Below are 27,732 nucleotides of genomic sequence, written 5' to 3' on the forward strand. Positions count from 1 at the left end.
CTCCAGGGTTATACCAAGTAAGAAGTGATACCCAGAGCTGTAGTGAAATGCTACATAAAAGAAATTTTTAGGACTATGTTATTATGTTCTTGAAGTCACAGCCACCAGTATTTGGGGCATACTATCTTCTCTCTACTGTGAAGCATTTACTGTTTTAGGCCTGGGATGCACACTTTTCTAAAGAGGGCATTAAGACCTAGGATTGGTCCCTCTGATCACCTGCACTGTTACCATTGGCCCTATGTCTGTGTTTCTATCTCTGTGCTATTCAAAAGACATTCTGCAGTCCTGACCTCCTGGTTATCTGGATCAGAGGACCCTCCCTGTGCTGCAACCAGGGCAGGTGTCTGTCAGTGCTGCTGGGGTATGGCCAGGGTTCACACTCGGAGGCTTAGGGCTGCAGGATGCTTTACATATCACACCTGCCCAACAGTGTTGCCACAGGCATGTTTTACGTTGCACTTTCATATCATTGAACACTTTACAGAGGTCTAACTTCTTTCAGTGGTTGGGAAGTAATCTGGGTAAATATACATAGAAACCTGCCATGACAGGCCATTGAGCATAGCAGCAATTTGTATCACCAGTTAGCACACTGGGAGTGAAGAGTGTCCAAAAATTGTCACATATCAATCTGAGACATAACTTAAGGAATCTTTTGGATCTTTTGCTTTATTACCTAAATATTACTGAAAATTTGCTTAAGACAAGCTGTGAAGACAAGCCTTGAACACAGACAGCAAAGCACACAGTAGCGGTATTTCTCCACCATTCTGGTGTAGTTCACTTGCTTAGCAAAAAGGTGAAATCACATTCCCCTACAGTTGCAGAGCCTGCGATTTCTTCCTTGGCCTAATGTTCCTCATTACAGTTCTAATGTGTTGATCTGCTCTTGAAGGGCAGGCAGAGGTTGTGGCTTTTATGTTATAGGGAGGCACATCAAAGAGCTTTCTAAAAAATGTTTTTTGGGGGCTTACTTAACAGGGTTACAGAAAAGGATTTTCCTTATGGAACAGCCTGAGTTAAAATGAAACATTTTTCTCAGTGATCAAACTGCGTTGGTAAGATGCCTAATATCAGTCTTGACTCATTAGCTACGCTCCTTTCTCTGATCATATTGCAGGCATTGTTCTGGCACTGCTGCCCTACACTTTTTCTCTGACATGGCTTGTACGAATTTTTCATCCTTTTTGATGTCAGATTTTTAATGTTTGCAGCTCTTTTTGATCTTCTTTTTTATTGACTTCTAATGCTTCAGAAGCATTTCTGATGTGATGCAAGATGGTGTTCGACAACAATGAGTATTACTAATAAGTATAAAATATACAGGGAACTTTTCAGGTAACAAAGAATATTAAAAAAAGTATGTCCAAGAATAAGTGAAATGATCTTCTGAATTCAATACTGAAAGAATTGTGCCATGAAGAAATATATTCCTCATAATATGATTTTCTGTTCAATTGTTACACCCTGCTTTCTATTTTATGTACTACTAAGATTTGTGTGGCAAAAGCTATTTTCTAGTTTTTGTGTTATTGAAGCAATTACCTTGGTGTCAGAAAAGATTGCAGTGGGATAAATAATTTGAGATGTACACAGAATGTTGGTTGGCAGCCTTTACACTTTCTATATATGTAGAAATCATTTCCTCTTCATAGCATTCACTAGGGGTGGTTTATGTATTGCTCAGAATAGAAACACAGAATATTTTCTGGTATTGTTAAAAATTGTTTTCAACAAATGGAGTAGGAATAGTTTGGATTTTTTAATGTGAAGAAAACGCATTTCTTACATATCCAGAAATTATTCGCTGCAGTTTCACTGATATTAGACATTGAGAATGCAAGCATTCAGCAAAGGAACAGAAATTATATATATAGGAATAAGTTATATTATGACTGTCTGAAAGTTTATGGAGACTAAATAGCATTTTTTATTAATTCACATAAGATGAGGACCATATAATTTCTAGCGATATAATACAGTCTGTGGTTCACTCCAATGTCATGCTTTATTCTGTGTGTCTAAAACTAATGATAAGTTTGACAGGTTCATTAGGTTTTTCTATAATGGTCACTGATGTTATAATCATATTCTTTTCTTAATATCTTGGCATTATGCAAACCTATTGGTGTCTGCCTGAAGTCATACTGATTGAAAAAAAAAAGGGCCAACATCTTTAATGGTCCCTTTAATATTCCCTGATTGAATTAAAGATGCAGCACAGTACGTTCGCAAAAGGCTGTGTGCAATGTCCATGAAACATTGTCTTTCCCTGTGCTGCAATCACGCTTTAAGGAAACATGTTCAATCTGTAGGTTTTTGGGATGGCTGTTAATAAAGTAGGACAAGGAATTACACTAATTGCATTCATCTGATGTCCAGAGAGAAAATTCAGAATTTTAATACTGGCAAGTAAGAGAAACAAGAGTTAGTTACTAGCCCACATTGTGTTCTCCCTGTTTATGACCATAAACTGATCTGTTTTGCTGAAACATTCATCCTTAAAGATTTCCACATGATCTAACTTAAAAAAGTTCAAGGGCCTATTCATGTTTATGTTGTTTTAACTCTCCTGTGGAACAGTCAGTTCAGGACTCCTCATCCAATCATTTAATATCCATTCACTTCTCATTTTGACTCCAGAAAGGATTTTTACACGCTTTCCTAATTCAAAATCTGAGCTCTCAGTTGAAGCTAAGAACCTCAGCTTGGGTAATTGCATTATGACTCGAGGCAGTTCCACATAACTGAGATTGTGGGACTTCAGCCAGGATCCATGACTACGATAATTTCTTTTTGTGGAAAAATCCACAAAAGAGATCTATCGGAAGGAAAATCACAAGGAGTCGTCCCACTTGTGTCAACCTGTAGGTAAAGAAAGTGGTAGCATCTGCTCCCTTGCTGGAAATAGCCACAGAGAGTATCTTCCAAATCACAGGACCTCCAGTAAACTGTTTCCATTCCAGAGAAAAGCCAAGAGACATTATGCTCAGCAGCACCTCTCAGCCTGTTTGATGTGTGTCCCTGGTTTGGGGACACCACAAATTCTGTGGTGGCATGGCTGCCTGCAGGATAAGACTTTCTCCAGAATCTTGTGCTAGAAAGGGAAAAGATGTCTGATTTCTGAAACACCAAAAATGAGATGACTAATTGTTTCCTGGACAGGCCCTTGGACTTCTCACTTTTCCTGAAGTCCTTTCTATTTTCACCTTCTCTCTGATGAGTGAAGCGGTGATCAGGCCTGCAGTGCTGACCTCTGCCCTGGACCTCTTTTATTTAGTGGTGAAATACCCTTAACTTGTCAGGTAGAGCTTCTGAAGCCTACTCCTGTAATGCTGCTTTCCTGCATGCTTGCTTGCAGTATACATCTGCTGCGGCTCTCCCTTCTCCATGGAATAATCTGGATTTATTACACAGTGGAGTGTCACATGGGAATAAGGAGCTGCCTTATTCCGTGAAGGCTTTACCTACACATTACCTGCACACGGCTCACTTGCCTTGGCATATGAGTAGAAGTTGGACAAACAGGCTGATAACATTCAGGCTTTGTTAGATTAAAAGTTCAGAGAAGGGTTGCTGTCTTCATGTATATAAATGGCTCGTTTCCACCAAGTGACACAGCAGCCAGAGTTATCCTCAGCACGTGAGGAGGGGATGTGCCTCTTATATTGATTCCACATCTGACTTCCCATGGGGCCTAGTGGCATTAATCAAAGGAATGCTTAATAAACTCTTACATGTCAGTATTGTGATTTTGTTCATTAAAAAAATCAGTGGAGACAGCTCTAGCTGAACTTTTACAGGATCTAATCCAGATGGATCAGCTGGCAGAAACAGGAAATAATACACTATAGTTTACAGATAATATGCCGATTTATTAATTTTCATGTTCACCTAAACACCAAGGATCTCAGCTTTAGCTATGAAATGAACCATAGGACTTCACTTCATGAATGTAAGATTTTAATTAAAGACATGGAGGCTGTCTTTAAAAGTGTGTAATTGCATATTCTTTCCTCTAAATGAAAAGGAAAAGGTAATTTATTTGTTTGTTTAAATAAGGGCTCAGGGTGAAAAGCTAGGGGAGATGGGCCTAACCAGAATAATCCTTCACTCTGCAGTGTCTTGTTTAATATCACATCATCCACTAGCTGCCCTGATGCAAAACTTCTTAAAGTTATGAAGGAACAAAATTGCAAAGGCTGTTATATGGCCCTTTGCCTTTCAGATAACTGAGAGCTTTGGTTCTCCATTGGCTCAACGACTTAATACAAATCCATACAAAGCAAGAACAAAGCTCTGTGCAGTATCATTACATCTTGTATGTATTACAAAAGTGCATCTGAGGTCCCTCAGGAGGTTTTAAACAGCAAGACTGAGAGTTTTCAGGTTTTACCTTGTACTGCTCAGGGCTCTCTTTTTCATATCTAGAAGTTTTTAGTAGTATTCACTAGACTGTTTATCAAAATTATAGAACGTTCAATTTTTGTGAAGATAATTTTGTCAGGTGCCTGAAGGAGAAGGTAGATACTGAAACTAACAGAACTGATTCTGTATCCCTCATAGGGGCAATCATTAAAAAAAACCTTTATAAAAGACCTAATTCATCTTGAAACCAGTTGGGTTCCCTCTTTCTCCCAGAAGCTTATTTCTATTTCCTTTTATATTCTCACCTGTTTCTATACTACAGGTATTCTCATTCGTATTTATTCTTGTGCTGATAGGCTGTGTCTATACTTGTAAACTAAACAGGGACAGGGAGACAAGGCACCAGCCTGAGCCTGGTCGTACGGTTGTCCATAGCATGAAATAGTTAGCATGATCCGTGGTGAAGTATTGATTCTGGCCAATTAGTGCTGCCCCAAAATATGCCCAGGAATATGCTGGTGCCTGGAGAGGGATGGTTCCCAGGAGGTGTATGGATGCAGCCACAGTCTGGAGAGTGACAGTGTTCAAGTGTGCAGATGTGAACTCTTTTTGGCCAGTTGGCTTCAAAGATAAAGAACGGCTGGCTTGTTTTATTTGCTAAAAAAAAAGATGTAGCATCATTGTCCTTTACCTTTAGAAGCTCTTCACCACCCCTAATAATTTCCCTGATTTGCAGACATCATCTTATCCACTCAGCCTTTTTTACTAGAACAAAAGCAACAAGCTCTTCTAGTTTCTACTCATTTCTGATGATCCTGTTAGTCCTTTGAACCTGTATCATCTTGAGTTTTTTGTTGAGCATGAGCAACGAGAACTGTAGATAAGATTTTAGCAGAGCTTTGTGATAGTTTTGTCAGAATGATGCCCTGATACAAATGAAAACATTTGAGTCTTTCTTGTGTGTAGGTTCTAGTTATTTGGTTCCCATTTTGTAATGGACTGGGTTGTTATTACTCCTTATGTACTTGACCTAGCACTTGTATGTCATCCGTGTTCCTTTTCCTCTAGTCCTGTAATTCACATTTTTCCTATAGATTGTTCAGATCCTTCCCTGTATTGATAGTGCATCCTGAAGTTGTAATAACAGCAATGTCATAACCAGCTCTTCTGTTAGCATTATGAATATTAAACACATATAATCTAAGACTGATCCTTAAGAAATTCTGCCAGTAGCCCTCCAAGCCTTTCACAAGTCTGGTGGTAAAGGTATTTTTTTTTCCTGTACTTATATAGAAATATTTTTATTTTTTTCTTGATAGATTAACTAAAATTTATTTTTGCCAACTCTTATTTGTTTCCATTATTTTGGGATGGAAAAGATCTTGCCCCAAGTCCTTAAGCATATAAAGGGCACTAGCTCTCACCACCCATGGCAGTCATGAACAGAACAGATTAAATTTCATTTATGGTACGTTTGAACAACACATTCTGCATTGCTTAAACTGGAAAGGGTTGAACTTTCAAGCATTTGACAATACCAGAAGTTTTCACTACAGATGTAAAAATTTGCAGACTTTCACATTCTTATTAGCTATCCTGTCTATATCATCTTATTTATTCAAAATAAATTATAAAGTATTTCATTATTGTTGGTCCATTCCTTGATTGGCTTTAATATCAACACCTTACTTCACATTTTTTCCTGCTTTATATACTTTCCTAACTTTTAAATTTTTTTTTTTATCTTAATTTTTGGCAATACTTGTGTTATTCTTATTCTTTTCATTATTTGGATTTTATTATGTATGGTTTTTACTTATTTTGAATATCCTTTAGTGGGTACATCTCTAGATCCTCAGATGTAATGTACTGCTTTAGAAATGTACCATTTCTTGCAGTATAAACTTCAGGTGGATATTATACCTTTGGCTCAGAGACATTCCAAAACACTTTCATTTCTAGTCTCAACTGTTAATTACAGCTTATTAAATAATTTCCTGCTATTTAATGATGACTTGTTCCACTGTTATTTGTTATGATCAACTTTTCTATAGTGTCTCAATTATTCATCAAAACAAGACTATAATACCATTGTTTCTCCTCTGTTAGTCAGTACTCGATAAAGAATCTGCTAGTTGTCACAGCTGGAACACAAGGTCATTAGTGGTATTTACTATACAAACTACTCTGAACGGCTAAATTCTCTCATGAATAACAGTGTCCTGTAATATTTATCTAAAATTAGAAAGGTCTTTCTCAGCATCCAAATTTATCAGGGCCATCAGCAACTGCCCTCTAGTTCAACTCCCAGTTTCTTTAGTTGCCCTTTTCTGAAATGGCATGGAACCCAAGGATATTCTGTTTTATCCAAGCACTGGGTTTGTATTTCCTGATATGTTATCACATCATCAGCATGTTATGACATCCAACCATTTTTACTTTTATTTTGGCTTTCCTGTGTACCTCATACTTTGCCTAGTCATGCTTGCTAAAGCAAGCCTACCTGACCATCACTCTTATCAGTACAGCCTTTTCCATCTTCTTGCAATCATACCTTTACGCTTTCATAGTTCCCTCTCCATTTCTGATTTTCCCAGTTTTCCTCTTCCAGTGAATTAAAACCACACAAAGAGATTGCATATGATTTTTCTCATACTGAAAGCTTGTATTAGTAGTCTTGGCATTCTTAGCCCCTCGTATTTAAGTGGAATGTAGTCATCAAGAAAAATCCCCAAAGAATATATAAATGTTAAAACAAACAGTACTTAACACTGCTTTTGTTCATTGTTTTATTTGCAATATCTTGTGCCTTTACAATTTTTATTCTCTATGGATCAAAATCATCTGTGCCTGCACTGAAGTTCAGTGCTTTGTTTCAGTATGTTCTAGCATGATTCTGATACTATTAATTTGCTGGCAGAAAGTACAGTCAGAAGATTTCTCCCTGCTCTGTTCATGCTCCTTTTCAGCCTCAGGCCTGCACATTTCAACCTTTCTTCTGGCAGGTAGCCTAACTTGCTATGCTCTCTGTGTGCTCCGGTGTCTCTTTCTCTTATTAAAGGGTTCCTTTATGAAAGGTTCAGGCTTGTCTTTCCCTGGTACTGGAACATGTCTATTATGTCCTTCTGTTCTGCCTTATTGAAGATAATTGTGCATCTTTTTTTCTGTCCTGCATCTTCTGTGTATCATCCTCATTCCCTCTTCAGAACTGGTCCCTGGCTCTCATCATCTCTTTTACTTCACTAAAACATCTGACCTCTCTTTTTCTTCTTCTCTCCTTGATTGTTGGTTTTCTTCCTTTCCTAAGGTCTCCAGGAAAGACCCCTCCTTCAAACTTTTCTACTGCATTAAGCCACGTTTTCCAGAGGGTTACATTTACTTTTTTTCCTCCTGGGTTATCCAGCTAGTTTTGTACATCCTTTTTATCTGCTTCTCTATTCTATTCTCTATTCCTCCACTACATTCATCTGCATCTTTAGCTCCTGGATAGTGTCTCCCATGAGCTGTATCCTGGTGATGTTTCCTAAGAAGTCAAAAGGCCAATGAAGGAGAAGATACGTCTTAAAACATCTATAACCAGTTAGGCTTTTTGCCCCCTTCAACTTTGGGTTATCACCATCATTGATCCCTCAGTAACCATTGGTATCATATTATCTTCTAATTATCTGACTTAGAGATAGAGATAAAAGGATTAGCCCCTCTATTTCCTTATGGAAAAGCACTCAGTGTTTTGCTCATGTTTTCTGAGATTCTTTACTTGCTGGAAGGTCGTTTTTTTAAGCCTTTTGCCTCAGTCAGAGATACTTTATGTAGTCAGAGGGCAGTCAGTTGTGTTTGCAGAGGGGAACATCTTACACAATATGACCTGCCAAGCTGCTTGCCTGGGCACAACTCAGAGCCACCACAAATGGGCTCTGAATGTAGATCAGAGAGCACACAATATGCAGTCACAGTCATACACAACAGAGAGATGCATTAATTCTTCATAAATGAGAAATGTCTTCCTTCCAGAACCTGTCCTATGCAAAATTGGGTTTTTTCCTGTGTGCTTAGCAGAGGTGACAGGTTTTAGACTTCCTTAGAAAAATTCGTTGTGCCAGTAAACAATTGTAGATCCATCTGTAGATGTGGGGAACCTTTTAATATGTAACATAAAGTTTCCTTAACTTTTAATAATTTTATCCTAGGCCTTTATTCTAGATGTTTTCAGAGCAGTGAGTTGAGTGTGTGATGAAAAGCAAGTAAGCTAAGGGTTTGCTGGATCAGCCCTAGGACCATAATATATTGTACTGTCAATCTTTATTTAATATCTCCTCTTCAATAGAAATCCTTGAGAAAAATGTGCCTTCAGTTGTTTAGCTTCTTAGGTGTGAAAGTCCATGCCTCTTTCAAAACCAGTTCCTCCTTTTTTTCACAGCGTGCTGAAATATCTATTTTCCTCAGTCTCTATATTGCCCAGAACTTAGCTGTAATAAACAGTTTCGTTATTCCTTTATATTTTCAGTATATCACCTAGGGTTATTCTGGAGAAAAGCTTTTTATAAATTAATTTTGCACTGTATTGTCACAGCATCCCATATTTTTTCCTCAAATATAAGTCTTATAATGTATTTAGCCCCATAGAATTCCTCTTACCAAAGGAAACTCTAATGTAGGGACATATATAGAGGCTGAATTAGCAAAACTATGATGGGTAGGTACTTTCAAGTAACTGAATTATAATCAGAAAAGTTGGTTTCTAGAGATAGTCTCGGAGAGTACAGACAGAAAGTTAATTTTAATAATTCTATTAAGATAATTTGTAAAGTTCATATTTTAAAAGAAATGTTAGAAAAATTGATTTATATATTACTGACTATTCCATTTCCAATCTTGTCCAAATAACAAGCAAAGGACTACTTATTACAATTCAGCATTCAGCTTTTGTTAAAATAGCTTTTGCTATTTCAAAGAAAAATCCATTAAGGTTTTGCCTCCCTTCCCTTGCAAAACTATTTTATTGAACTTTCTGATTAGAGTGTGAAATTGTTAAATAATAAAAACATCACCATCGGTTTCACAGTATCATTTTCCATTGAGGAACAGGGAAATCAACTGTAAAAATGTCCAAGTTGTACTGGGCAATTTTTACATTTTAAAATGTAATTGTTTTTATAATAATATGAATACTTGTTAATGCTGATCCAAACAGTGGAACACAAAAATTACTGGAGCTGCTTTTAGCAAAAACAGGATTTCCAACCTCTATAATTACTGTGAGAGAATAGTAGTAGATTTTAAAATCTTAAATTTTAAAATCCAAAATTACACATTTATTGCGGGCTACTATGGAATAACATTTAATGGTTTCCAGTTTCACATGAAATACCATTATCTTCACACTACATTTTTGTAGAGATAGTATGAAATTCCTCCCATCTGTACTAGGACTGTACTTATTTTATTCTTGTAACAGGAGACAGTGGGATAACTCAAAGAAAGTATAGTAAAGAAGAACTGAAGTATATGACTTCCAGTAATAGAGCTGCTCAAAATATTCTTGTATGTAACATTTATTTACCTTTTGTGTGCATGGAAATTTCCATACACTGGCTCCTGTCAATACAGAACAACTTCTTTTACTAGTGCAATTAGTCTTTTTTTCCCACAAAATACTATTGAGAGTTATATCAAGTTGACAGAGAAATTCTCAAGAAATATTTTTCATTTGTTCTTCTGAACTATTCCTATAATTCACATATTCCTTTAATATCTGGACATTAACATAAATTCAGAACTTTTTTACTAATGAACTAAAAAAGAGAGAAAATAATATAAAAAAATAATAAAAATAAGAAATTGCATTCTGTGCACTTTTAATATCCATTAACCAGGAAATGAACGTTCATAAGTGAATTTATTTAGTCTTTGAGCTGTTGTCTGGCTCACCAAAAAAGTATCATGAACCTCAGAAACGTTAGAAAATATCAGCCTTTCTTTGCTTTGTTAGAGTAGCTCAGCTTAAAGTTAAGACTACAGATTTCATATTAGGGATGAATCTTCATTAAAAGAGATTTTTTGGGGGATTAGGACTGATGTGGTTTGAAGTCTATTGCTAAACTTTGTCACTTGCTTTCTGGGTAACCTTGGCAAGTTAGTTCACCTCCTTCTCTGCAAAACATATTTAATGTTACTTAGCACTTCTGCAAAGAATTGTGTAACATTTAAGATCAAAAAAGCATGGTATGATAGGACACATTATATACAAATAGCTTAAAATAGTTCATAATATACAAGTGAACTTCATGTTGAACTGACCTCCTTCAGCTGAGCAGATGACCACAATAGGGCTGAAGGGTCCATCTCCTTTGTTGTTGTAAACACCAACTTTCACCTCAAAAGGAGTCAGAGGTGGCACACTTTCATCTCTGTAGATGAACTTTGAAGCATCTGAAGATGTCACCATTTTTTCCTTCCAGCCACGTGTTCCATTGGGTCTGAAGGCTACAATATATCCAAATCCTTCTCCGTTTTGAAACTCTTCTGACACTGGCTAAAAATAAAGTTCAGGTAATGATCAGATGTGGTTTCACTAATTTAGAAAGCAGTCACTCAGTGGCTGACCATAATTTGGCTGCTTGTGTGAGGGTGATCCCTTACAGTTGCATTATAGGATTTTACTTATCATGCCTGGAAACGCATAGGAACAATTGCTTCTGAAGAGGAAACTTGTAAGAGAGTTTCTTCACCTAATCACTATAGATAGGTCACTGTCCTAGGATTGAATAAGCTTTCTTGGGCTCAGAAAGCTTTTTCTTCTATATCTCCTGCTTTGTGGTTAAACCTTTAACCAGTGGTCTATTAGTGGAATAGCCCCTTCCAGTGACCTTGTTCAAAATATAGAGCAACATATTGTTAAGGGCTTCTAAAACGTGATGTGAGTGATACTTACTACAGTGGGACTCTCTTAGGTTTTAGGTGCCAGCCTGTTTAATTTCTGTATCCAAATGTGATGTCAGGTCTTAGGGATTAAAGTTCTAGGGTTCAATTTGAGACTTAGGGTATAATGTTCTAATTCTCAAACTGAGTCTTGGTGAAAAAAAAAAAAAAATCTCATTTGCTTTTCTCTTCTCAGAGGATCTGTGAAATTAACCACTTAAATTGGGACACATCTGCCATAAGCAGGCAGCCAGCAAAGGGATTTATCTATTGAGAGGGTGAGCACTGCAAAAGCTAAATCTTACATGTCCAGCTCAAGGAATGGAATTTTTTGTGCTAATTTACAGCCTACATTTCCTATAAAGTCAATAGACTAGTTTAGGAATTAGGTTGTGTTTAATAGCTGTCAACATATTAGGCCTATGGGAAATGCCAAAAAAAGGGTATCTAAACTCCCTCTCTAGAAGTGCCCATCCTAGATCTGCAGCAAACACATGAATCAGAGCAGGGGCACAGGGGACACTGAATCCTCTCCCCTCCACATTGCAAGTGAATGTCTCATCAGCAGGCACCTCACTTGCAGACACCATTTTCTACCTGTTCTTCTGAAGCTGTGTACTGCACATCCAAGAAAAAAAAAATCATGACTAAAAAAGGCAGAGGAGGCAAAAACAAGACAGGCTTTGAAATCTAGTGATTTGAGTTGGAAAGCAGGAACCTTGCGCCTCTTTGCAATACTTCTGGAGTTGGCAGTAGATGGTCGCTATAAAAAAAGCCAGAAATACAAGGGAAGTAGCAGAACCCTTGGATTTCACTGCAAATGCTAAATACACAGTCTGTGAATTAAAGTTGTGTGAATAAAATTTTGTTTGAACCTGCTGAGTATAATTCAGGAGCCTAGGTAGGTTAGTCTTTTCCTGAATTCTCAGAGACCCATATACCGTCTCAGTATCTCTTCAAACTTCAAAGTACTTCGTTGAATTCCTATTGCCTGTGTAAGTCCATAAAGACTTTTTGGATCCTGCAAAAGCACAGACTGACTGTGCTGGAGCTATGCTATCTTACACTGTGGTTGTGCCTTGTGGAAATGCAGTGGCTACACTAGACAGCACGGTAGTCTGTAGTGAGTTGTTGGAGTGTTATCCAATGCACTAGAGTTAGTTCTTTAGCAGAAACTTCAACACTTATTTTTAATTGCATGGTTTTGTGTGTTTTATTCTATCTTTTTACCATTTCTTGAAGAGACAGTGACTGTAATTAGAAATGGTAGCAATCTTTCAAACAATTAAAAAATGTAAATATGCCCACTTCACAATTTATATTCAACACAGATGAAATGCCATGTTGTTTTTGTAATCTTAATGTGATTAATGACTTTATGCAGTTTAAGAGGTATGTGAAACAATAGTGTGCTGAAAGTACACAAGGTGTTGATGGAAACAATGAGTTAATCAGAAACACGGGGGAAGGACCGACACCTTCTGCCTTAATGGCAGTTTGCACTCCTCAGTTATTAGTGAAGAAGCATCAGCTGGCTTTTGTGGAAAAAAAGACAATGTATACTGAAAATTATGTTATGGCAATTGCTAATTCTTAACTGTCTGTTGTATCTGTACTGCAGGATGGGACACCCATGGGTCTCTGGTTTCTTTTGGAAGAAAACTTCGACCCTTGACAGACAGGGAGGTATAACACACTGCAGTAGTCCCCCACTCCAGTCACCTGCGGAACACTATAAACACACAATATGAATACTGCATGCTAATATATCCTATTAGGGACTGGGATTAGGCCAGTTTACATCAGATACAGTTCTAGCCACCTGATGTTTTTGTTTGGGATTCAGCAAATTCTCTCCCAATAGGAGAGATGATGCTGTTTATAGTTATAGACTATAAAGCAAACTGAAATCAGCTCTGTTTCAGCTGTTTCAGGTAGCTGATGTTGGAGAAGGCAAACGTGCCAACAGAAGACATCTTCAGATGTCCTAAAACGTGCCATTTTAAGCAGTTAGTCAGAATTCTGTGTGTCTCTTACCATCTGAATCTCTCCTCAAGTTGGCTAGGCTAAAACTTTTTTCATTAAAACCCCAGGTCTTTGTTAGGTGGAATTTTTCTTCGTTTTATATGTATCGATATAGGTATGTATATATTCTGAAACTCTTCATGATGAATCTAGAAGTTTTGAAAACTTCTCAAGAAAAGTCTCTGTTCTACGGTGTTATTTATGATCAGCAGAGAAAGCAGTTCCCACTCCTCCAGTTGCCCACTGGCATGGTCATACATCTATGTTGCATCTTGCATCACAAATATCTTCTCAAAATAAAGGCCTATTTTAGGTCTTTAGTTTTATATTTTTATGAAATACTTTTAAAAAATTCTTTCTTAATTTAAGATTAAAAAAAGTTACAAGGCTTTCCTTCTCTTCCCTTAGATATTATTTCATCTGGTGTAGCATTTACGTAAGATCCAGAAAAGTCAAATCAACCCAAGCAATAGATCAGGAAGAAAAGACTGATGAATTAGCACAGCTTTGGAGCTGCTGCTAGGTGGGTTAGATTCACTGTGATGCCCTCTACTCAAACCACATGAAAATGGACATTACTTTGAAACTTTAGAACATATTTAAAGAACAGTATTTTGTGTTCATGTCTTGCCAAGATTTGCTGTACAGAAACCCCCGTACAGTACTGTCTACTTTGCCCCCAAAGAAGTAAACATGAAACAAAACCTTTAATCAGAAAAGTCCCTTACCTCCCATGCTATTACTAATTCATGTCGCCTTCCACTTCTGCCACTTACATTAGCTGGAGGTGTCTTTGGAACTGTGAGCAAAAAGGAAAAAAAGAAATACCAAAATAGAATGTCCAAGTTATTGAAGTTTTCCCCATAGTAATAAGTTGCTGCAGAAGACATGAGGCTGTTAAATCAGAACAGAAATAACAAACATAGCACTCTGTGGTAAAGAAAAATTGCTCAAGTTTCATTTCAGAGAATTCCAGAGTCAAGCTGGAAAACTCAAACAAAGCATAAACTGAGAAGAAAAATAATATTGGAATAAAAAGCTGCTTAAGCACTATGTCTTCTGCAGATTAGTCAAAATTTCAGTGTACAAATCATCTAAGAGATAAAACAGGAATTATCTTGTTAACATTTGTGTTTTTCAAATAGACAACTCAAAATCAGATGCCAGGGAACCTGACATGTTTCAGACTTCAGGTAAAATATTACGACATAAATAATATGCCTCTACTATTTCCCAGGTTATTAGTGATTTAGAATGTTTTACTTCTTGTAAATCTCTTCTTGTATGCTTTACCAGGGAGCCAATTTTCAAAAATTTTAAAGTAACCATTCTTAAACACCCCTTATCATTTCTTGCAAAATGCTGGAAGCAGTACTACCCATAGTTCTTTAAAAATTGAGACCACCATTATGGCTTTAAAAGCACATATGAGCAGCTGATTAAATTCCTTAAAAGAAATTATACCTATCATCATCAGTGTGAATTGGATTATCATATTTTGCAAAAATTCAGAAATCTTAATTGTTCCATTGGAATTGTATAATTTTTTAATGTTACTTAGTGCCTCTAATGAAGCTCCTAAAATGACTAATGTCTTGAGTTTATTTACTGTGATCAGGTAACACTTGCATTCTTTATTTGATTAAATATATCCTAAGATATAAGCTTTCTCTTTTCTTTCTTATAGCAGTACATAGGTCATTGGTAGAAATGTACTGTGAGGCATTAACTGTTCAGGCCTTATTGCATGCTGTTTAGCTTATTTATTGAGTAACACTGTGCCTTTGAACTATACAAAGAAAAATACATTTAAATAAATGTACACAGTTCTCTCTATTTCCCGTGTGGATCGTTAACAGCTTAAGTTCAATGAAAGTGCAGTTTTTACTAGATCCTGGAAGTTCACATAAAATTTCAGAATTCGTTTGTGCAGTGTCTTTTTGAACTCTGAACTCCCCTTTAAAGAACATGAGCCCAATTCTATTTTTTCTCATAAATGATGCAAACCCACAAAGCTTATGAATTACTTCTGATTTACACTGTTGAAAATTAGGTAAGAGCTGTTTTACCTGTGGTTCTTATCAGACTGATAGGGGAGATTTCTAATGTGTGAAACATCTCTCTCCAACAAACCTGGGTTCATCTGGTATCATGATGCCTTTGAGTTTTTCCTTCCCTCCTTCCCTCCTTCCTTCCTCCTTCCTCCTTTCTTCCCTCCTCCCTCCCTTCCTTCCTTTCTCCCTCCCTCCCTCTCCTTCCTTCCTTCCTCCCTCCCTCCCTCCCTTCCTTCCTTCCTTCCTTCCTTCCTTCCTTCCTTCCTTCCTTCCTTCCTTCCTTCCTTCCTTCCTTCCTTCCTTCCTTCCTTCCTTCCTTCCTCCCTTCCTCCCTTCCTTCCCCCTACACATGTGCTAAATGATATCTTTCATAGTTACTCTCTGATGAAGGCTCTTGATTTCTGTATAATCAGATGATTGAATTCCTTTCCAGTCTAACTTTAGCTAAGTGGGAAACCAGGTATCCAGGCTGAGCTTGTAGTCCAGGCTCCTTCTCCAGTGAATGCAGAACTTTGGGGTGGTTCATCCCATCCAAAGATAACTTCTAAACAATGGGGAAGATACTTTAGACTCTACTGACCGGAGACATGAACTAGTTTAAACTAAGAAGTAATCTTTACATGGCAAAAAGTTACTCAAATTTTCCTTTCAGAAACAGAATTATACAATACTGAATGGTGAGGATTTGCCCTCTGGTTAAAAAAAAAAAAAAAAGAAAATAATAAAAACAATCAGTGTGTAACACTGGGATGAATGTTCTACAGTGAAAAGATGCAGATGAATAATCATCTGCTAGGTAATTAACACGCAAAAATTATGATACCATAATAATGCTCTAATGGAGCATATTTAAACCTTGGTTAGCGCCCATTTTTCTCTTGCCTTTCTAAGATTTTTTTTGGTTAATTTATAAAGATAAATGAAGTTTTTATGTAGGTGCCATGTTAGTGATGAGAGAGCATGCTGTACTCCTTTGAAGCATCCAACATGATGGACTTATTTAACAAGCAGTGTCCTCTTTCTAGAGTTTTCTTGTTAACAGCTTAGCAAACTGAAGCCCTATTTAAATGAATAAATGTTAAAAGAATAAAACTGTCAAAACAATGAATTTCTTTTGCACCAAACTAAAATGTACATTCACACAGTGAAACTCTCTCAAATGAATAACCATTAAAAGAATAATTGTGTCAAAGGAATAAATTTCCCTCACAATGCACAAAAGCAGAACATATACAGTTAGAGGGGGACATCTTGAAATGAGTAACTGTTGAGTGAAGAAAACTATTAAAAGAAAATATTTTTTGCCAGGCACTGAGGTTATATATTAGCAACCCCTTCAGCAGCATTACATTTATATCAGTGGTATATCTGAATTTGCTCCCTCATAGCCTAAGTTTATTGCCACGCAATTAGTGACTTTCCAATCTTTAAGTTGTTAATTCTCGGCAGTGACACTCATGGAGCTGCACTTGCACCAAACACGCAAGTATGATGACTAAACTTGGCTCCTGGACACAGGATCCATGTGCCTGGGGGACAAGGACATTAGGACCTCTTTTCTTTCGTGTTTATCAAAGCTGAGAAATTCAATATTATTTCTTCTGAATAAATATACCCCAACTAGTAACAAAGAGCTCTTTGCTGTGTTAATACGTCTCATTTAACAAGACGAGAAAATGTCACCTACTGGAAAATTAATCACTCCTTGGCTTAACACTGGTCCTTAGGATCATAAGATGTGACTATGCTTAGCTTGATCATAAGTCTATAATTCTGGTCAAAGCCTTCTCATTAGCCCCTTTGCCAACTACCTGTTCTCACTTGTCTCCTGGTTTATTCTTAGACTGTAAGCTCTTTGCAATCAGGTCAACTCTTATTTTCTTTTGTTTCTTCAGCCACTGGTAAGGTTGGGAGTTAAAATCCAGGTCTCTGTCATTCCAGTAATGTGAACAACAAATAGTACTAAAAAATGTGTTCTGAAAAACAGTGACTAGATATGGGTCACAGTAAATAATGGGTGTATGCTGGCACACATTGATGTTGAAACCTCCACTTAGGCAAACAAACAGAAATCTTGAAAAGACTTTGCCAGGAATTTGATTTGAACAGAAACAGTAGGATTTGTTTCTTATTGTTTTCCATTTTCATGGAAATACTGTGATACGCTGAAAATGAAAATGAAATTAAACACTGTTAAAACTTATCTCACCTAAACCAAACAAAAAAACCTTTAAGATTTTCTCTAAGAGCAGGCACAAAGAATGCAGCCTTCAGCAGCCCTATGAAGCATTTGACAATAGGCTTAAAATATAAATGAAGGAAAGGTGATATGGAAAGATAAAGCTTACACATGAAGACATGGCCAATTGTTTAATAATTCGTGTGTATCTTATAATTACAAGCTAAATATGCATGAAAAGCAGTGGTTTTGGTTTAGGACAAAATGTATGCACAGAACTGATGTTGCTGAGGGCTTTGTGTATGGGAGCAGTGGTTATTAAGTGCTGAAAAGTGCCAACAATGACACCTATATTTTAAATCTGTTTTTAAATGTAAAGTTTGGGGAAGCTTTTGGAAGTGGTACGTAATACCCTAGCTATGAAACCATGAACATTTGGGGTAGATGTTAGCTTTCCTTCCAGAGTTCCACTGTGTCCAGCATTTTGAAAACTGCTCTGTGCTTTAGGGTGCTTAAATATGGCTTTTGGTTCAGAGTTTTAAAAATTCCTCTGTCTTCACACTCCATGTCTGATGGATTGTCTGTTTTTTTGTTAATGAAAACTGAGGATTCTGGTAGACTGTAATGATGAGCCCATTCAAAGATTTTGGGTTGTGTTTTAAAAAAAGGTATAATTCGAATTTTACTTTGGTTTTATTTAAAAATAGAAAAATTAAAACTGGAGAGATAAATGAGAATATTTTGTTTTGAGTTGACAGAGATTTTTCACTTTTGTCCAAAATTATTATTTTACTTCTAATTTGCTAAAAAAATAAAAAAAATTACATTTTGTTTAAAATCAGTTTTATTCTCCCCATTTTTACTTTAGTGAGTGAACTGAAAAAGTCTTTTAACCTGCTCTAGCTCTGGATTCCTTTCCTTATAGAAAAGAAAATAAAATGTCACATTGAACCCGGAAAAACTGAAAGGACTTGAAAAACAGTTCATCCTCTTTTTGATATTCCAATCTAGTAAAGAAATGTAAAAAATGTTATTGAATGAATAATTAATCATTTTAAAGTGTTTCTGTTTTGTCTTTTTTTTTCAAGGAAATGTCGAGTGGCTTTTTTCAATTCCGTGTGCTTTGTTTATTATGAAGAGAAATGACAGATTCTTAATTTTGTAGTGTGTCTTAATATTTGTGCAGAACAAAAGTATTTAGCAGGCAAGATTATAATTCATTATAGTATTGCTGTAGGAACATGTAGCTAGATTTAGTCCCTATTCTTCAATTTTGCAATCTGAATAGGGGAGATAGAGGGAAGATAAAGAGAAGCAAGAGCCTTACTAACCTCCTGGTTTTAGAGTAAGAAATGCTAACGTGAGCTGCCCAAATTTAAAGAGAGTTTTCTGATAAGCAATTGAGTTGAGATTTCCCAAATCCCAATTCTATACTTTAATCACAAGGTCTTTCTTACTCTGCTTGAATCCTGCATACATGAAGATATTTTCCACAGGGATATTGTTTGTATAAACGCTGAAACATCTTGTCAAATAAAGTAAAATTAAACAAAATGTTGATATTGCTACACTTTTTGGGGAGATGAATTATTAAACTTGGCTTCAGTCCTTAAGAAAATGTTTGCTCAAGGTACAATTGCAGTTATTTATTTCTTTTAGAGCTTTTTATATCTTTTAAGATACAGATGTACTTTGGAAACCAGCCCTTCTTAGCTGTGGAAAATGTATGGGTGGGAGGAAAAAGATTTGTCTCCAGCTCGACAGAACTTCCTAATGTGAGGACTAAAGCAACAACATATTCAGCATTTTTTTCTTCTAGGTTGTTTTCCTTTCTATCTATCTATCTATCTATCTATCTATCTATCTATCTATCTATCTTTATCTCCTGCAGTACACATCTGGGAAACAGAGGGATGTTAAGTGAAAACCTTTTCACTGTATGAAAGGCCAGCCCTCAAGTTCTCTCTCTCCCAGGAACATTTCAAATCTCATCTGTTCAGGAATGAAATGTAAATTGTGCCAGCATCTCAGAAGTGGATGATATGCTGCATTCAACTATTGGAAAACAAGGATGCCCCAACTGGTCTCAGGATCTGCATTTCTGTTGTTCTCATTTCCTCTATTTTTAATATTTGTAATTTAGTAGGAGATAGAATTCAGTTCTATTTACTGATAATAGTGTCATGCATGGCTGCGGGACTCAGTCTGAATAGCCTCCAAATCACCACATATAGGACTGAAATCTCAAATGCTGTGGCATATATGCCAGAGAACCAATTCCTCAGCTTTCCTGTTATGTCTTTTAGAAGCACACACATTTGGATGCTTTGTCAATATATACTGCATATTAGTTTGAGCCTGCAATATTATGTTAGTGGCCTATTTGTTCTAAATATACCCATGCAGTCAATGATTACTGTCTACTTTCTCTTGTCCTTTTGTTTTTCCCTACAGAAAAGCACATTTTCTACAAAGGCTTTAGTAACCCAGGTAATCATCTCCAAATGTCACAGATACAGCAGGTTATCCATTTTTTCTAGAGCAAAAATAGTTATGATAATGGGAAAAGCTGAAACTTCTTTTATACAGGTCACAAACAAATAAAACACCACCTCCAATAACAAAAAAAAACCCACTAAAACAAAGCCAGTTTAAAACAGGTAACTTTTTTCCTGGGACAGAGGCATTTCTTATCATGCTGTGAAGAAATTCTAGCTGAGAATAAGGGCGACTTAATGGAAAATAAGGAGTTATTAAAAATAAAGCCTGTGTACAATCTGCTACTAATGGAGTGCATTACATTGTTACCTCATAAAATCAAGTTTGCATGCATGATTAGCAGGTTAAACTTTGAGTCTACTCAATTTCTCTCTCCCCATGTTTCCCCATGAATAGATAATGTAATTGATGCTTTGCCCCCAGGCTTCAAATGCCCGACTGCCTTAGTGGAATGCCAGACATGTTTAAATTCATGTTATTGGCTCTTTTCACCTTGTGGACCTGTAAAATATGTATCAAGGCTAGAACTGACAGAAATGCAGCAGCTGGCTATAAGTTAGATGTGCCAGAAAATTGCAGTATTATCCATTCCGATGAAAGTAGCTATGAAAAGCAATCGTGTTAACTAAATATGAACTAAGTAATAAGATTAGGGTTTAATTAGAAAATTAAAGCAAGTGGAAACCTGTTTATTATTCTGTTGATTTCCTTACACCACCCCAAGTATTGCTTCCATGGGTATTTTTAGATAATGGACTAATATAAAATGTTGTTACTATCTTGGGGAAGAAGTGATAAAATAAGTGAGGTGTGGGGAGAGAGAAAGACTTTAGTCTCCAGTCAAATTAGCTTGTGCCATTAAATTACAGATGCTGATTTCCATTTAAGTATAAAATAATGGAAGGAGAATCACACATTTGCTGCCTTTGTGGGTTGTCTACGCAGATATCATTCAGCCTTGAGCATCTCAACTGCCGTCTGAGCATGAGCCACAGTCACCTTCTCTGCTGGGAGACTGGTATTTCTGGAGTTTTACCCAGTGCAGGAACAGCCTGCCTGTTTTCACTTGTGGGGCACATCTAACATCACTGCAAATAGACAGATTACTCTGCCTGGGTCATGAGTAGAGAGGCTGATGCCATGTTCTTTCTGAAATATAATGTCCTTTCACATACATGTCTTTTAAGAATTGACATCTGTGATATTAGAACTGGAACATGTTAACAGAGATTTTAGCTTGAACCTTTCAGATAAAAAATTAGTAATAGAGAGACTCTGAAAAAGAATAGATCACTGGGTGATACACTAAGATAGATATTAATGTGTTGATTTGGAAAACCATGTATTAAACCCAATGAAAACTATTACTAGCTTTCTTGCCTTTTTGACTTTGGCATCTGAGAACTATACCAAGGGTGATAATTTACACAGTCACTGAAAGAGCTGTTTCAGAGGACAGAGCTAAACAGACTCTGGACTTCAGGATATCTGGAGACTAGGAAAAAGTGGCTGCCTGAGTGAAGCAGATCATGAAGCCTGTGACATTTCAAGAGTGCCAAAAAAATTATAAGCAGCATGCTATTTTGCAAAGAATTATATGTGTAAACATTTTTTTTCCTTTGATTGTTTTTTTTTTTTTTGTTTAAAGCAGTGTCCATTGTGTTATTGTTCTGACTTTACAACTCTGCAGGTTCTAACAAATTGAGAAGTTATATCTTATTGTAACTCCCGTCTTCTCACTCACTCTACAGAATAAAAAAATGAATCTGCATCTATCACTTTTATTTAAAAAAGCCCCACAAAACCCAAAACCATTCACAACAAACAGAAACCCAACTTTTTTTTAAAGAAAGCTCTTTTGAAATTGAGGCGATGACAACAGACTTCTGCTGTACTATGCCATGTTAAGCAGGCATACCAAATAAATTCAGCTTCAATTTCTCTGAAGGCTGTTAAGTTGTTTTACTGGCACCTGTCTGGATTTCAATGTCATGCTACAAAACACTCCCTCCTAACATGACATTTGTGCAGCTGTAACTCTGGTAGCAAAAAGGTATTCCTAACTGGGAAGCTGAAAGTGCAAGTAAACATCTAGTGTGGCCTTTTTCCTATTTGAACTAATATGTTACTGATTTATTATTCAAGAAGACCTGCATTATTATCAGCTACAGTGCTCTTTATCAGGAGGAGCCCCATGTACTGGAGTACAGATCTTTGCTGCTTGAATTAAAGACTCTTCCTTCTGACAGCAGTGATAGTGGAATATTACCCAGAAATGAATACCAATCACCAGGTGAAAATATACCACACATTGCATATTTCGTCTGTCCCACAATTTCTTTTTTACTGATCATTATAATGATTTATCAATTCATTTTCACAGAGGTAAAGTTGCCAAAAGATTGTCCAAAGGAATATTGAAAATGGATGTGCATGAAGAAGACTTTCACTAGAGTTCTAGGAATATGTTTTAGTAAATACAGCCTTTGTTTGGTAAACACTGGGAAAGAAGAAGAAGAAACATACAAAACATGACAGTTAGATGAAATCTAACATTTTAAAACTTCAGTTTGTGAGAAAAAAGATTTGCTCACAGCTTAAATACATTTAGTTGACTAAAATCCTGAACCATCCTTCCAAAAACAGGGAACATATTCATAAATCTGAAAGAACGTAATCCCAGGGGTGCAACCTATTACACAATAACCTTTTTCCAGAATGTTTGTGTCCTCTCTGATATGTACCATCTGAATAAATAGAGAAGTCGTTCAAACATTTAGGTCCAGCAGAATTTTCACTGCTAATGAAATATGGTATAAAATCAAGGAAAGAATAATGGTGGTGAAATATTTTTTTTTTTTAGATTTTCAAAAAAATCTTTTGAGATGAAAGTAGCTCATGTTTTTTATTTCATTTTCCTTTCCTCCTTTTCTTAATGGAACAAAGTATGTAGCATCTGAAGCTTCTGTTATAAAGTTATTGAGTTTCACATTGTGGGGAGCTTGCAGAAGATGAGGGAGAGAGCTGGAAAGGAAGCATCCTTCCACATGTGTGAATGGGAATCAAATCTCTTCAGCACAGTTCTATGATTGCACAGTGAAATTTAATGTCAGCTAGTAACTACACAGTTATTTAAAGCAGAAAAAAATGACTATGTCTTATTACAACTGAAGATAGTTTGGTAGACTTCATCTGAAATAGCATATCCAATTTTGGGTGCCACAATGAGAAAGACATTGATCAACTAGAGCAAGTTCAATTGAGGCCACTGGAACGGTGGGGCTGGAGCACTTGCCTTGTGAGGAGAGGCTGGGGGAGCTGGGCTTGTTCAGCCTGGAGCAGAGATGGCTTTGGGGGACTTAACAGCAGTCATAATGCCTACGGGGAGGTCATTGAGGAGGCAGAGATGGGCTCTTCATAGTGGTACAAAGTGGGAGGACAAGAGACAGTGGTCATAAGCTGAAACAGGGGGAGTTCTGGCTGGATATGTTGAAAGAAAAATCACAATGAGATTAGTTAACTGCTGGCACATATTGCCCAGAGAGGATGTGCAATCCCCCTCCTTGGAGGTTTCAAAGACTCAGCTGGACAAAGCCCTGAACAACCTTCTCTGAAGTCAGTTTACCCAGCTTTGAGTGGGAAGCTGGACTAGAGGCCTCCTGAGATCGCCTCCAGCCCCAATTATTCAGTTAATTCTGTGGTTTTGTCTAAGAAGATCAGCCTGAACTGTTCTGCTGTGAATGTTTATGAGTAACATATACACAGACCAGTGAACTATGGAGCTGAGGCACAAGATCAATGTATCTTAAAAGATAAGAATTTTATTTCAGAATGAGATAGGTCGACGCATTTTGGCATTGCCACTTGTAATTCTTATAATCTCCCTTAAGGAGAAGACAGAGTGCAACACAAGTGCTGTATTGGTCCAGAGTATTTACAACTACAAAATCAGTTATATTTTCAAATTCAAGTGGAATCTTTGAATTTGGCACTCTTCTATTCTGTATGATTAATAAACTACTTACATATTATTCAGCTGAAGAAACACCAAAACAAAATCAAAACTCACTAGGCCTCCTAAATAACAAAGAATGAAGAATAATCTGAACATGTTCTGAGATGCAGTTCTCTTCTGAGGTTTTGTTCAAACCATATCTCTATCTCTTTCTGCCTCTTAAAGCATGCCTCTCTAGCCACCTAGGGATTTTTCTCAGATTCCCAGTCCTTTATCTCCCTTCATTCTGCCCAAGTTACCGTCAATGGTTCCAAACTTCACGAGACCACTGCAATTTTCAAGAGATCCAAATAGGACATACAATGTTTTTCCTGGGCTCCCACAGCGCCATCCTAGTCAGAAATATAATGACATTTCTTTAAATGCACTAGCAGTTCATGGTAGAATGTGCATGACAAAGAAACACTTAGAGCACAAGGTATTTCAAATTAAGCAGCTTCCCATGGCTTCCCTATCTTGCTGAAAAAAATTCTGTGCATCTTCAAGGAGAGAAGTTATGAAGAATAAGGGGGGAGAGGCTGCTTGGGAGCAGTTGTGTGAAGAGACTGAGAAGCATCCTACAATCGAAGAGCAGCGGAAGCCTGCCAGAGGGCAGGCAGCAATGACTTAAGTCTAAGATGAAGAGTAAGGCAGCCTGGATGGAGTAAGACAGTAGGGAATGGGTTTATTTGAAATTTCTGTAAATTAAACAGTATTTCTGTAATTAAAATAAACTGGATCCCCATTACCAAGAATATCACCCTGGAACAGTGATGACTGAACACACGGATGTGTATCTGGGAGAATAGTTCTCTTATTATATTAAAATAGTTCTTATTTTTGCTAGTCCTGGAAATTTAACCTTTTTATCTTCTTTTTACCTGCTTCGTTGGTTCTGATCACCCGTGATGGTGCACTTGGGTCTCCGGTCCCAATTTTGTTGGTTGCTACAACTCTGAACTCATACTCCACCCAAGGGTTCAGTTCGACAGCCATAGCAGACTCCATATCACCACTTATCACATCTGGAACTGCAGACAGTAAAGAAATGTGTAGGTCATTCAGAAATCTGAAGCTCACATGCAGTGTCTCAATGGCAAGTAGACTTTGTGATAAAATACGGCCATTAGAAATGACAGACAGACATCAAGGATCTAATATGTCAGAAATCGCAGCTAGGTTTTGGCACTGTGGTACTCCTGAAAAGACACAGATTGAAGGATATAGGGGAGAGCTTTCTGCTTATTCACAGATGCATCATGGCAGGTGTCTTTGTGTTGTCCTTTCAGAGCTGTTGCTAAGTAACATGAAAGGAATGAAAAAAGAAAAAAAAATCAGTGCTTTTAATTTATCATTGTTCTTTTAAGAGTATCTGTTCCTGCAGTTGCTGGTGTTTATTATTGTGATGAGCAGGAGTTTTGAACAGTCTACTTGTGCTGTTTGAAAATTTTTCTCACCTGTTTTTACGGTCTGCCAGCCAAGAGAAAATGGACTGCGTGCTTGCAGGTTGTAGAGGGAGATAGGGCTGTGATTGTCTGCCCCAGGACTCCAGGAGAGTGTTGCTGTGGTGTCTGTAATTTCCTCCACTATTACAACCCCTGGGGGACCAGGAGGACCTAGAAATAAAGTGGAATAATCAAACAGACCACACCATCATTGCGGATGAGCAGCAATAATACAGGAGATGCATTCTGTAGGGACCCGGTGGAGTTCAATATCCATGAAATACAAGGGTTAAAATGCACACTACTATATCACGTAGATACCTCATTTCCATGATTTCTGCTGGTAAACTGTGATTGTTTCTACTGTTTAAATGCTGCATGGGTGAGTATCAATTAACGTGTCAGAGTGACAGCGGAAGAACTAGAAATAGAAACAGATGAAAAAAAAAAATCCTCTGTTATAATTGTTCTGAACCTAAAATTAAAGGAAAAAAAGAGTAACTTTAAGAAGGATCCAGGCTAGACTGAACAGTCACAATCACATCTTCTCTTTGTGTGACACTTGTCAGCAGGAAAGACAAATAGTTATCAAAATGAAGCACAGGTGGATGTGCTTCTTGAAGAACAATAATATTACTAGTAACTGAATCAAGAATAGAGTATTCATCCTTTTTCTCAAGTTCACTCATTCAGGGAAACCGTCTGGATTACTATCCTGCTGGAAGTCCATTAACTGTTTGACTAAAAGCTGTTAAAAACAAAACAAAACCCAAATGCAAGTATTTTGAAGGTTGATAATTACTATGGTTCCATTAAAAACAAACAAAAACCCCACAGCGACTTCTCACTTGAGAAATGAAAGGATTATTTATTCCACTTAGTTGCACCAAATGAGAATATGCTAATCACCATTTGTATATGCCACGTGACTGATCCAATAAGTGAGGTCTCTGGTAGCAAACATGACTTTGCAAAGAAAAATAAAACGCCCCACTCCCACCCCCGCTTTTCTTCTATAATTCTTCCTGGTATTGATATTACTGGTGTTTGAAAACATTGCCCATTTGCACTTGCCAAACTAAAGGCAAGGTTCTCCTGGTTCAAGATCCTCTTCTACAGTTGTTGTAACCAGATGTTTAGGGGAAAGTGCGCATCTCTGTCATGGGTAAATGCAGAATAAACATCTCTCTTGTGGTTTCTTACACTTAAAAGCTTGTATAAGTCCTGAAGGACAGGACTTAATACTTCTGTAAAATATTAATATTATTAATAGCTATAATTATTTATGACAAATCTGTATTTTCTTGGCATCCAAGACCCTTCTGTTCCTTTACCATCCTCCTGTTGTTGAAGGCTGAAGTTTTGCTTCTGCTTCTACAGAGATGGAGGACTGTGAAATCAGAAATACAGTACTGGACACTTTCTCCCAAAATGAAATTGCAGGAAGGGTGACGATGGAAAGAACTTTATTAATAGAAAGCAATTGCTGCTACACTTTTGTGGGAGCCCAATGCTGTTTGCATGTATCATGAGCTGTAGTGGAGCAGGTCCTTTGGATACCTCCATTCCCATGACCTGTGCTGAGTGGTGCGGTCCCACTTGCTGAACTGTCAGAGCTCAGCACCTGCGGATCAGGGTGGCAAACACTCGGGTCTGGTGCCTCCATTTGAAATGGCAGCTGTAGCCAGGATTTCTGCATTACTGAGCTCAGCATTATTATATTCTAATGTTATTTCATGCAATCAATTTTTTTGCTGGCTAGAATCCTTAATCCATGTGTAGAAACAAATTTAACTGAATATCAAAGGCTAAAAAAAGCCATTAAATGAAATATTTTTAGTTGCTGGGATTTTTTGTCATTTGCAGCTGCAAACAGCTTTATATTTCCTCTGATGTGCCTTCAGCAAAAGCATGTTTACATGAACTATGACAACAGTATGATCAGAGTTTTGTAATAGTTGGGCTCAATAGCTTCAGAGTGAAAGAGGCATTGAATCCTTTAAATGAGAAAGTAATTTGCACTATTCACGTGCCTCTGTTTGCTTGGCAATGATCTACAAGCAACTAATTGACATAAAAATGTTGGAAATATATGGCGTTTAGAAATAATAGCAACAAAAAAAGACAAATGACTATTTGAAATTCAATGGATTCAATTTCTTCAGTTCCAGGAATGGAAAGAATTCACTAAAGTTTAGTATTATGGATGTATGATGGAAGAAGATTGACTCCACAGCACACTGCAGT

At 37.1% G+C, this 27,732-nt stretch overlaps 1 protein-coding gene across 5 annotated transcripts in view; it reads right to left on the reverse strand.

The window, feature by feature from the left end:
• CNTN5 (contactin 5) overlaps window positions 1–27,732 on the reverse strand; it is a 660,854-nt gene that overhangs the window by 15,596 nt on the left and 617,526 nt on the right. For all 5 annotated transcript variants that reach the window (XM_087758088.1, XM_087758089.1, XM_087758087.1 and 2 more), the window contains 4 exons: window positions 25,498–25,656; window positions 24,922–25,071; window positions 14,043–14,113; window positions 10,669–10,903 (listed from right to left, as the gene is read on the reverse strand). In XM_087758088.1, coding sequence (XP_087614214.1) covers window positions 10,669–10,903; window positions 14,043–14,113; window positions 24,922–25,071; window positions 25,498–25,656 — 615 coding nt within the window. The remainder of the gene's footprint in view (window positions 1–10,668; window positions 10,904–14,042; window positions 14,114–24,921; window positions 25,072–25,497; window positions 25,657–27,732) is intronic.

The sequence above is a fragment of the Nipponia nippon genome, unplaced genomic scaffold (genome assembly GCF_047370975.1).
Source record: "Nipponia nippon isolate SJK-2023a ecotype South Korea unplaced genomic scaffold, ASM4737097v1 scaffold_2, whole genome shotgun sequence".
Taxonomy (NCBI): Eukaryota; Metazoa; Chordata; class Aves; order Pelecaniformes; family Threskiornithidae; genus Nipponia; species Nipponia nippon.